Source organism: Neolamprologus multifasciatus, chromosome 2 (genome assembly GCF_963576455.1).
Source record: "Neolamprologus multifasciatus chromosome 2, fNeoMul1.2, whole genome shotgun sequence".
NCBI classification, from domain to species: domain Eukaryota; kingdom Metazoa; phylum Chordata; class Actinopteri; order Cichliformes; family Cichlidae; genus Neolamprologus; species Neolamprologus multifasciatus.
The window spans coordinates 20,330,773-20,343,724 of NC_140440.1; the positions used below are offsets into that span (position 1 = coordinate 20,330,773).

The 12,952-nt window shown below is 40.4% G+C and overlaps 1 protein-coding gene across 2 annotated transcripts; it reads left to right on the forward strand.

Moving 5' to 3' along the window:
• Positions 1-321: 321 nt before the first annotated feature.
• Positions 322-11,663, forward strand: LOC146524279 (uncharacterized). Of its 2 annotated transcripts, XR_014869187.1 has the most exons (4): positions 322-671; positions 754-3,417; positions 3,507-8,863; positions 8,947-11,663. XR_014869187.1 is itself a non-coding variant. In XM_085132091.1 (3 exons), exons 1-2 carry the CDS (start codon positions 3,415-3,417, stop codon positions 4,560-4,562), a joined length of 1,059 nt encoding a protein of 352 aa, XP_084988217.1. In that variant the 5' UTR covers positions 347-3,414; the 3' UTR covers positions 4,563-8,863; positions 8,947-11,663. The 2 variants fall into 2 exon arrangements, 1 of the variants encoding a protein (XP_084988217.1); XM_085132091.1 differs by having other exon boundaries at positions 347-3,417.
• Positions 11,664-12,952: the final 1,289 nt, after the last annotated feature.

Consider the following 12,952-nt stretch of genomic DNA (forward strand, 5'->3'; position numbering starts at 1 on the left):
CGCAGTAGAACTTGGAAACAGAGCAGCTGCGAAATCTGTCTTTGTTATTATGCTCAGCATCTTTTTGTTTACATTTTGACTGCACAATTGTGAGCTTTTTGTTATGCACAACATTGTTTTGGTTTATTTATGGAGCATCATTAATAAATGCACTGATAACTTAAACAGATGCTTCAGTAGTTTTATCCCACTCATACTTTCAATCCAATGTTTGTCATTCATTATATTGTCAAGTTGTAAAACCAAAACATCACACAAAATTATCCTTGGCATACATAACACATCTCAGTACACTGTTGGTGCATTCCATGTAGAATACAATTTGTTAATAATAAATTAAATAAATTAAACATTTAATAAATTAAACATTTGATGTAATGTATGTTTTGTAAATTATTTGTTTTACACTGTTTTACATGGCATTTTACAAGGCAGAATCAGCTCACTTTAGTGAGCCAAAACAATTAGGACAGGAGAAAAACATTCTTAAGTAATGTCAGGAAGCTGGTATTTTATTTTAAAACTAATTGCTATTTTTATTTATTTAGAGAATTAAAAGCCAACTCCAGACCACTGCTTGCTTGTCCTGATTTGTGAGGGATTGATGGAGAGTTGGTAAGGAGAGGAATCAGAACAGGAGCGCCTCCCCCCACCCCCAAACACATAATCAGGTAATGTAACTTTGGTAATTTGAGATTAATTCAGGTTTCTTTTGAATTGTTGACACTGTCCTCTCCTCTCTTCTCATTATAGTTTTTGTATGCAGTGCCAGTTCTGCTCTTTTGTCTGTTCAAGCCAAGAAGTACTCTTAAGGCATCACCAGCTACGACACAGAAGAGGATTTCATTTGCCCTGTGTTTACAGTGACTGCGTCTGTTCGTTTAGGACACGAGGGGCATTGAAGTCTCACCTCAGCAGATCACACAACAGGGCTAAGAAAAGGCAGGAGATCTCAACATTTTTTTGTGATTTTTGTGAATTTAAGGAAAACTGCTCACAGCATACATTTATTTCACATATTTTAAGGCACTTAAAAAAACATCAGACTGTATCCTGTCCTTTCCAAAAATGTGACTATGCTACCAACAATTTATCAACCTTTACGTCACACACAAGCAGAAAGCACAAAAACTCAAAAGATATAAAAAACTGTATTAGACTGATTTCTCATGCAAATGCATGTCCTAGTGAAAGTAGCTCCCCTGATAAATCCCTAAATACCTCTCAGGAGCCAGAGACATTACCAAGTGGTTCAGGTGTAGCATCAAGTGATAAAGAGGACAATGAGTTTGTAGATTACCAATGTCTTGAACATAAAATAGCTAGACTTTTTCTATGCATGCAAACATTGTTACATGTTTCTAAAAGTGCTTTGCAGAGAATTATTGAGGAAATTGGTGACATTTTAAAATATTCTCAGGTTCATTCATTTCAAAGAATCAAAGAGGTGCTTGCTGAACAAAACATTGAGGCAGATGATGATGTAATTAAAAATATAAATGATGCACTTTTCAAAACCAACCCATTAATTATCTCAACAGAACCAAAAGGTGCATTATCTACTGATTACAAGAGAAATATTTATTTCAAGAATAATTTTCATGTAATTGAGCCTACAGAGTACATCTACAAAGCGAGAACTAGAAATACATTTGTTTATGTCTCAGTAAACCAGGTCTTGGAGAACTTATTGAAAGAGAAAAGTTTCTTTGAAAAGTTAGCATTTGATAAAGAAATTAGTGAAGGTTACAGATCATTTAGAGATGGGCAGTATTTCAAAAACAACAAGCTTTTAGGATTGCAAGATACTTGCATTAGTTTAGCTTTGTATATTGACGACTTTGAAATATGCAACCCTTTAGGAACATCTCGAAAAATTCATAAAATAACTGCCGTCTATTGGGTTGTACTCAACTTATCTGCAAGGTTTCGTTCTACATTGCCTTCAATACAGCTTGCTCTTCTTGGTAAAAGTGTAGACGTTAAACAGTTTGGGTATGATGCTTTTCTTTATCCACTCATTGAGGATTTAAAGTGTCTTGAAAGCACAGGGGTGTATGTTGAATCTTTAAATAGTTTTTTAAAGGGAACTGTATTTTGTGTCTGTGCAGATAACCTTGGGGCTCACAGCCTTGCAGGCTTTTTGGAGTCCTTTAATGTCGACAAATTTTGTCGATTTTGTAGTATTGATAAACATCAGATTGCAGCTCTTGATCCTACAGAATTTCCATTAAGAACTGTGGAACAGCATAACATTTTTCTAGAAGAGCTTGAGGATGGTCAAAGACAAAGTGTGTGTGGTGTCAAAGGTTCCTGTGCCTTAAGTGCGTTGTCCTATTTTCATCCAGTCACTGGATTTCCTCCAGATATATTACATGATTTCTTTGAAGGTGTTGTCCCTGTGGAATTGTGTTTGTGTCTTCAAGATTTAATCAAAAAGGGTTTTATTACATTTGAAGGACTAAACAAACGTATAAAATCATTTCCATATAAATTCTCTGATAAGCTCAACAAGCCACAACAAATTACAAAAGCCAGTTCTGGAACAGGAAGAGTGAGTGGCAATGGACATGAAAACTGGACACTTTTGCGTTTGCTGCCTTTTATCATTGGGACCAGTATACCAGAACATGAGCCATCATGGGAAGTATTGATGGACCTTAAGGAGCTTGTTGAGATTGTTGTCTCGACAACTCTATCTGAAGAAATATTGTCATACTTGGACACCAAAATATTGGATCATCGACGACTACTGATAGAGACTTTTCCTGATTTTAATTTGAAGCCAAAACACCATTATATTGAACATTATAGTCATCTTGTGCGTTGTTTTGGTCCCTTAGTTGATTTGTGGACTATTCGATTTGAATCTAAGCACAACTTTTTCAAGAAAACTGTGCATGATGTCCAATGCTTTAAGAATATACTACTAACACTTTCTTCAAAGCATCAACAAATGATGGCATACTTCTTAGATGGTCACAGTCTTTTTAAACAAAGTCTGCATGTTGATAATATTGACACAGTTGACATCTGTTTCTTGAATGAAAATCTTCAGAAGTGCTTGAAACTGAAATATCCACAGGTAAAAGCTGTGTCATTTGCTAAATGTGTTTATCTGTATGGGACCCAGTATGTTAAAGGCATGATCATTTCATCAGGACAACTGAGTGGACTGCCTGAATTCTACAAGATACTGAACATTTTGGTAGACTCTGGGAAAGTGTCATTTGTTGCTACAAAGCTCTCCTCTTGGTTTATGGAACACTACAGATCATATCGGCTTGACAGCAGCTACAAAGATCTGGAAATACTTGACCCAGAAGATTTGAATGATTACCACCCTTTAGCTGAATACTGCGTAGCTGGACAACTGATGGTGACACCTGTTACGTGCCTCCTGCATTGAAAGTGATGGTATGTATTATTCTTAAATAGTTTTCAGTTGATTACTTTGAATTTGTCAATTATTTAGAATTGCGCCCTTTTTTGGTTTGTCTTCACAGGCCCTGTTACTGCGAGTCCACGTCAGTCCAAAACTTATCAGAAAAATCCAACTGTCCACTGTTCCAGAATCTGTGAAGCAGCTTCAAGATGAACTACAAGCAAAGCTTGAACTTGAAGGTGACTTTGCAATACAATATGAAGACCCAGATTTTGGGAACGCACTTTGCAACCTGATGGATATTAATGAGCTACCTGCTGGACGGGCAGTGTTGCACCTCATTTGGGAGGAAAATGCATCAGCCTCGCCACCACAGACTCCATCTGATCATAGCGCTATCTCATCTATTGATACAGCCAGTGTGAGTTCAGCATCTTCTTTCAGCCCATCCTCATCCACCCAGACCTACATGCGTAGCACTTCACAGTGGCCAAATCCATTTCCTATCCCAACCTTTTCCTATGATGTAGCGTTAAAACTTCGCAAGGGCAATGAGGTATATGAGAAAGCAGGGGCAAATTTAAGTGTAACAAGAGACATCAAGATGGAAATTCTACACAAGCTGGCACAAGAAATGTTTGCAATCAAAGCCTACCCTGACAAGAATGAAATAACATCTGTTGCACAGGAGCTAGTTTCCAAACATCCCTGCCTCAAAGAGCCTGGCAATGGCACAGGATATGATGGTTGGGCAACAAGCATTAAGTTCAAGCTTGGCAACTACCGTTCCAAGCTAAGTCAAGCTGGATGTAGTGAAGTTGCAGTCAATCGAAAAAGAAGAGGGGAAGAAGATGACAGTGGCTCAAATAGATTTTCCTTAAAGAAACCAAAGCGAGGTGAAGTCAACTTTATCCCTGATGTCCCAGAAAACTACAATGATGAGTCTCTTGAAAATGAAAGATGCATTTTGGAAGATGAAATGAAGAAGAGGGATAAGAACATGGCACTCATCACCCAAAAGATGGACATCACATTCTCTCTCAGGAGGTTTTCTGCATTATTCGCTTGCTTGTTACGCACAAGTCTACCGTTGTTTACAGCGCTGTCGGCCAATGGTTTTTTTTTTCGTTTTATATACTTCCGAAAAGAAAACCTAATTTCTGCCGTTCAATACTGAACAAATTTAAACTTTTTAGAATTATGCAAAATGCAAAACGCTTAGCCGTGTCTCTAATAAAACCGCTGTAACTTCAGAGGTAATGTTCATGTGTTGATTAATGGTTTTCTTTCGTTTTTGATGTACTGCAGAATATTTTTATAAAATCCCAGGCCAGGAAAATCGCCTTCATGTTTTTCTATGTTTTATCCTCAACTACTTTGACACAAAGGCATCTGCTGTGAGCTCACACCTTTGATAAAGTCTTGCGTGTGTCAGCTTCCTTTTTATAGATACAAAAATATGTAACTGTACTGATCTGAATTATAATATTTCTGACTGTCAAAATTTCCCAGATTCAAATCGAAGTGAATCGAATCGAATTAAATCGAATCGTGGATCGAATCGATTCGGGACCTTGTGAATCGGAATTGAATCGATTCTAGAAATCAGTGACGATACCCAGCCCTAGTTATAACTTCCAACTTAGCTCAGGGATTGGCCACGCATGTGGAAGTGAGAAAACAGCCATGATTGGGCTCCTTCTCTTTGTTCCCACCAAAAGACCAGACAGGTTGTCCAATCAGGCTTTAGCGAGATAAAGTGACGTTTTAAAAATACCATCCAGCTGCCATGTCACGACCTGCACGTGGTATTATCACTTATGTCATTACCTGCATATGAAGTGGCGCGGGAAACCTGAAAAACTGATCTCTCTAACACGTGTTCAATATTCTAAAAAAGTTATATTTTGACCCAAACCATGACCGGGAAGTTTCCGCCCCTGAAGCCTCAGTCATGTCAAAGCAAGGTGTATTTTTACGGCACGTTTTAAACAACATCAGTTGACCAAAGTGTTGCACAAGTTACACATAATATGTGCTACACATAAAAGTCACTAAATCAGTAATATACACATATTAAAAAAATAAACACAAGTAAATAAGATTTTGTTTTGCATGATAAAACATTGTAACATACCTATAATAGATCTATATTCTGTAATATATCGATATTATTGCTAAAGCACTTTCTGGATGGAAGCAAACTGCATTTCATTGCCTTGTATTTGTGACATGTGCAATGACAATAAAGTTGAATTCTATTCTATTCTAAAGGTCAGGACACTCTGCAGTCACACAGCAACTTCCCTGGGACTGAAAAATCAGTTGGAGAGTGATTGCATTGCTATCACTGTCACCCTCAATCTCTGGACAGCCATGTTTGATCACAAGGCAGCTGCACAGGTCATCTGGTGGGAGGCAACCTACCTCCAATAAATACCTTCGAGCATGTAGATAGTGACAGATTCATGATTTGTGATTTTATCCCAGACAGATTGCCAAATGACCACATTCAGTTGCAAGCTGATAGCAGACTGACTCTTATTTTATCACCATCTCGACGCACCAGTTACTTTGAAGACAGCAGCTGACTGCAGGCAGCTGCAGACCTTGTCCCCGTTTTCAAGCAACCATTTCAGGCAAGGAGATCACAAGTTGATTGCACATAGTCATGGTCATGTACACCCACCTTTCCCCTGTGTCTGTAGCATAAAAAAACTTAAAAATAGTCCCAGACAAGAGATGCACTCTCATGGTTTATACTCAGGTGTTTTTGATGTCTCTTCCCTGAATAAGCTGGTCTTGGATGTTTCATATGAGAGATACGATCATTTTTGTGTGTGTGTGTATGTGTCTAAAATAAATCCCTGGTTGGAAAAAAAAGAGAAGAGGCTTTCGAGCCTCATGCTAATGCTGAAAATGTTGCCCTAAAAGTTCCTCAGAAGAGCACTGGACACTTGTCCATCATCTCCCTCTCTTCCCTCATTACCCACAGTGGTGCACAAAGAGCCCCATGGGAAACAGTCTCAACCACTGAGTATCTTACAGAGACAGCGAGCCCACGTGGAAACACACCAGTATGATTGACAAAATACATTTCTGTTACCTTCTTCATTCACCTGCTGCAGGTTGCGTGGGGGTGGGGGCATGCAAAGCTGTTCTGTCCTAGTCTGTATGTTTTTTTTGGCACTACTGTAGCTATCTGGTAGGACGCACACATACACCAGCCACTGTGTACACACGCTGTTCGCTCTTGGAGCTGTCAAGCAAACAAGTACAAATCCAGCACAGAGACAGTACAATCTATGTGAACAGTAAATAAATAAATAGCAGGATGTAAAATGGAAACAGAGAGCTTAGCATAGAGACGAGCATGAAGTGCTCTGTGGACAGACACAACAGAGGAGATCCTGCTTTGGGCTCGTGTCTCAGCCATCATTTTTCTTCTCTACTGTATGTCTTTATTTTCCTGTAACATCCCCTACACACATACACACACACACTCACACACAAACATCACTCTCCCAAGCTCCTTCATTTCTGCTGAAGGAGAGGGAGAGGAGACGCAGAAGAAAGGAGGAGGAGGGGGTTGCGATTAGTTTCAGGGTTCTAGCTCGCTTGATTGGCAGCTGGCAGCATATGGAGCCGTGAAGAAGGTTTGCCCACGCTCACTTCAGAGGAAACAAATATTTGCCTGAAGGAGGGAGCGAGAGAGAGTGAGTGAGAGTAAAAAAAATATTAATTAGTTTTCAGACGCGCTGAGAGATAAAAGTCGGCAAGACGCACCCATCAAAAGGCTGCAGAGTTAGCTGCAAAATGGAAATTTTCCCCAAGTTGACAGATCCAGTAAGGCTGCAAGCAGAGCTGAGGGTAAGTACATATGTGGAAGCGCTGAGGTGCGCGAAGACAGGAGCCCAACGTAGATTCTGTATTAACATCTGTGCATACGTTAACATATTCTGAGCAGAATTACACAGACATTTAAGAATGCATCTTTCACACTTCTCTAGCCGCTTCAATTATTTCTTAATTATCATCTCCACATCAAAACGGAGATGTGTGGAGATCGGCACATATGCACCGCATTAAATGCACTTGAAGTAAGTATTGGTAGGCATGAATCCCAGCAATTCAAGAGAATTACAGTTTAATTAAATTCAATTTTATTTATATATTAAATATAAAAACATCACAAGAATGGTTTCTTTATATTATTATCAGGCAAAGACCCCAACAATCAGACCCCCTATGTGCAAGCACTTGGCAATAGTAGGAAGGAAAAACTACCTTTTAACAGGAAGAAGAAACAGTCAATGCATCATGGAAAGCCTCCAGCCAGCCTTGGCCTATTACAGTGTAATTAAGAGATGGTGCACAATCACCTGATCCAGCCCAAACTATAAGGGCTTTATGGGGAGATTGTTTTTCAGTATACATTTACAGTATACTGAGCTCTGTGGATCTCAACAAAGCACAGCAGTTCTGGAGTAATGTCCCTTTTTTTTACTGATGAGACCAAAGTGATGATGTCAGGGCATAATGCACAGTGCCACATTTAGAGAAAACCAAACACGCTATGTCAGCGTATCATAGCAACTGTCGAGCACGGTGGTGGACAGCCCGTTCTCACTCCCGAGGCGTAACATGCCGACGTTTTGTCACGTCCCGCCGCGTTCCTGAGGAACGCGAAAGGAGACCTTCGGCGTTCTTATGGTACGTGGCGGGTTATGGCCGAAATCCAGTGCAATTTCCGCGGTAATAGACGTTCCAGCCCTGTATTCCAGCCCTAAACCTAACCTTATCCCTAGCCCTAACCATAACCTTTTTCCTGAGGTTAACCAGGACTTTAATGATGTTAAATAGCGTGTTTCTAAGTGATTTGAAGAAAAAGAGCGAACATGTGTAGATTGAGTCCACACGGTTCTTATATTTCCTCGTTTTTCCGAGGTCGTCATTTAGGAACGTGATAGGTAGCCGAAAACGTAATATGTTGACGATTTGTCACCTAGCGTAAAATGTTAGGCTTTGGGAGTGTGAACATGTTGCAGCGGAAGAGTCACGATTTGGGCGTACCACAGCCGCAGGATGTGGGCGGCTTGCAGTCACTGATTCCACAATGAACTCTTCTGTCAAAAAGCCAAAACTTGGCTGAAATTGGGTTATGCAGGAAGACAATGTGTCAGGGTTCTGGGTCTGAGCGACCCAGTATCCCTGGGCAGTCATGGACCGGTTATATTATATGTATTTTTGGTGTTTTGCTGCCCCCTCTTCTCCGTCCTTGTAGATATGAATGTGTGTGTATGAGTGCAGGTGTATCTGAACCCTTGTTTACAGGCGCCTTCAGGCCTGGTGGGTGTGGCCCCGCTAGGGGACCACACCCGAAGCCACGCACCTGCTGCTGATGAGGCCTCGTCGGGGGAGCTACTTAAGAGAGTCTTGGAGCTCCCACCGACGCGGGATCATTCCATGAGACTCCACGTTAGTTATCCTGTTGAGCTGAGTTAGTGTGTGTATGCCCGCGGTTATATGTGTCCTGACGGCTGCGTCTATTGTGTCCCCAGGAGAAGTGTGGAGCGCCAGACAGCAGCCAGCACGAGGAGTGCTGAGACACGGGAGCAGAGAGCACTGAGACACGGACTGTTCACGGAGAGACACGACACGGGAGTCAGGGAAAGCACAGAGTTTTGTTGTTGTTTTGTACCATACACTGTAAATAAAGAGCACTGTTTGCATCGCAGAGTACCGCGACTGGGTCCTCCTTTCCCCACATCCCCACGGTCTGCCAACATAGACCGTGACAGAATGACCCCAAAATAGCAACAAATGTTGCAAGTCCAGAACTTGACCTGACTGAAATGCTGTGAGAGCTGTTCATAAATGAATGCCTGCAAACCTCAATGCACTGATGCCATGTTTCCTCCACAGCAATGTAAGAAACGGATAAATTCATACAGTCCTAATGCTGTGCTTAGAGCTTTTAAATGGCTGGATGAAGTCCTAAAAACCATACTTGTTGTTTTTTGAGAGAGTCCTGTTGTCTTGTGTGCTGCTTGATTTTTTGAGCCTGTATTATTATTACTATTATTGGATAGATGTGAGTTGTGGCCATAGTGAACTAACCCTACCTTTACCCCATGAGTACACTAGATGCATAGAAATAACATCTTTTGCCTACTTTAATACCAAAAAGTACCAAACAAACGAACTGTAGAGCGCACCGGCTGTACTAATCTAGGCCAATCATCTCCTCAGTCAATCAACTCCCTCTCTACGAGAAAGCAAACATTTTTCCAATGAGCTGATTTATTCTTTTAATGTTATATCTACAAAATCCAGCATTGCACTGTTTTCATTAATCATATGACTAAGACGGATTCTCTGGGGCAACAATTAGAGTTACCGTTAGAGCGCTACTACTAAATAAACAAAACAAAATAAACACACCTTTTTAAAAATCTTTTTTATTTTGGCCTCAAGACACTAATTGTTAGTAAAAAATAACCTCATCTGCAATCTCACAAACCACTGAATTCACTAATCAGGGCCTCCAAAAAAAGAAACCGCCGCATGAAAGAGACGTTGCTTTGCTTTGATACGTGGGGTTCAGACACTGACCATGGGATTATGCACCACTGATAAGGTAATTAACAGACTATGATAGCGTAATTAAGCAACATCTGAGAAGAAAGGCTGTTGGAGTGGTATGCTGGTGTGGGTGCACATCAAAGCCCGTGGCACTGCATTAAAGGCGGGCTCACTGTGCAGAACATTTGGTTTAGCGTGGTTTCCTCTGCGAAGGTATCGATGTGTGCCCAAAGAAAGCTTGTCATGCCATTGAGAATTAGCTGACAGCACCAAATAACTTCATTGTGATGGAAATAAAAATGCCTTTTCTGGAGCAATTGGGTAGTGCAAAATGGACAGAGATCATATCAGAGGCAGTAACCGATAGCTTCATTGTCTGAGTCAAAATGGTGTCTCTCTCCATCAGATTTCAGTGAATAAATGCAACTCGCATGAATTCACTTAGCTATTTACCTTGCTTTGCTTTACTGAGAATGCACCTTTGTGGGATTCGCCTCGCAGAGTGCACTCCCTCCTTTTCTCTCTTCCCCTCTTTCCCTCTGTGTGCACTGAACCAGCACAAATTCGGTTTTATTGTATTTATTTGTTTATTTACTCTTATCTCTTTTCCATTTCAGAGGTTTCCTATCAGAGACCTCCAAACCTCAGAAGCCGAGTGGCAGGGGAGTCGCCAGGTTTACATTTGAGTCCGTATGAGCGTGTGTGTGTGTTTCGGGATAAAATTAAAATACAAATGGAAAGGAAACATTGGAATCATCACTTTTGTTATCGCCAGCTACGCGGTTTACGGCTCCCACTGTTAACAAACTCCTCCAGGGTGATGAAACAGAAAGCGCTGAAATGTACTCACTTCATGACTCACAGAATATCTTTTAAGTAACATTATAAACCATTGGCAAGGGGTACTGCAAGGGGGGTGAAACTCATTTTAGGCATTACATCACTGCGAACAGCAGAGCCTGCACTTTACTGTTGGATGCAGTAAGAGCTGCTTGACATATTTTATCTATAGAAAATATCCCGGGACGGCTTTTGATATGACAGATCACCCACAGGTGTAGGCCTTACGTCCAAAATGAGCAACTCCGCACCTCCGCTGAAGCTTAAAGTCTACTTTTTAACTGCAACTTATGTTGTCATTTCAAATCTAGTGTCTTGCGCTTTGCCGACACTGAGGAATCTGTGTTGGCGTCCAAACATTTTCTGACCTAACCGTACTGTGTTTCCCAAATTTCCTGTTTCCTCAGGCAAGAGTAAGAGTGCAAGCAGCTCGTCACAATGCCAGAAGTTTGGTAGATGATACATGACTCTATATGAAATGGACAAAGCCATCTTGGTGTTACCCATTAGTCCTGTTTTGACATCTTCAGCCATCTTTGTTTTACTGAACCAGACATTAGCCAGGAATAACCTCTGGTTAAGAAAGAACACGTCCAAAACGTCTCCAGCTTTATCACCTATTTCAATCTGAGTTTAATTATGATTTCAAATGAACATTGTGATTATATATATTTTTAAAAAGAAGCGAGCAACTGGTACCATATATTCATTAGGAAACAGTTTAGCATTAAATCAGTTAAAAAATAGCATATTACTGCCTCTGCAACCAAAGGAGCCTCCCCCTGGTGCTCATTGCAAAAAACTACAGGTTTAAGACACTTCAGGGCTTCACTGTTCACATCTGGAGGATACACTTGTTGTACAAGATGCTAAAGTTCAATCTGAGCATCAGAATGAAGAAGAAAGGTGATTTAAGTTACTCTGAATATGACATGGTTTCATGTCTCCAGGGTTTACAGAGAATAGGTGGAAAAGTGAAAATATCCAGTGAGCAGGAGGTGAGAAAGCCTTGTTGATGCCAAAGGTCAGAGAAAATGTCCAGTCTTTACAACTAAGGTATCCAGAAGAGCATCTCTGAATGCACCACAACGTTGTCTTGATTTCTGCTGTGCCAATGTCATGAAAGCATGGATCTGTCCTACATCGCATCAATTGTTCAGGTTGGTGATGGTCACGTAATTGTAATTCGGGTGATGTTTTCTTTGCACATTTTGCCCCCCTTAATGTCACAGAATAGTATTGCTGCTGACCATGTCCATGGTTAAAATGAGTGTATATATCCAAACCAAAGTAATCAAAGTATGGCTAATCCGGTCTTTAAGTCTGACGTCATTAGCCGTATCCGGATCCAAAATCTGTTTCAGGTCTCAAAGTCAAAGAAACACTGCAGCATCACTGAGAGTTAAAAACTGTCTAAATTCTTTCATCTTCAATAAAATGATCAGCGTTGCTGCTTTACCAAGTGTAACAATTAAGTTTAACATCCAGGCATCCATGAAAACAAAATCTATGTAATTTAACGGAGTCAGAAGTTAGCAGGAAGTTAGCTTGCTAGCTTTTATCTAAAGATGGTATAGCATGTTCTGACTGAGAGATTTCTGAAAAAATTAAAACGTACAGCTCTGCTATCACTTCCGACATAAATGAAGACAGAAAACTAAACAGCAGTGACATTTGTAGGGTTACTGAAGTTGGACTAGCTGGTATATAATGATGTGCTACGTGGTGGCTAGCTACACAGCTATGGTTAGAATAATATAAACACATTAGCACAGTGAAGCAGGAGGATGAATGCAATTTTTTTTCCCACTCGATAAAAGTTAACGTGAGGGTTCCCGATGGTTAGGGACAAATGCAATCGCATGGCAGGATGCTGTAAACAGACCAAACTTCAGTCAGGAGAACAACTGAGATCATCCATCCATAATACGAGGTTAGTCATTCATATACTGCTGTGTGTGCTGGGCTGTAGTGACATCGTAAGATTTTAAAAACTAAGCTTTAAAATAAACAGGGGTAATAAAACTGAGAGAGGCCGACAGTGATCACTGTTCAGATTAAATAGAACAAAATACAAACCATTAAAACATGTTAAAAACACAACAGCCTTAATAAACGCAGAGTAGTTTGGAAAGAAGCAGG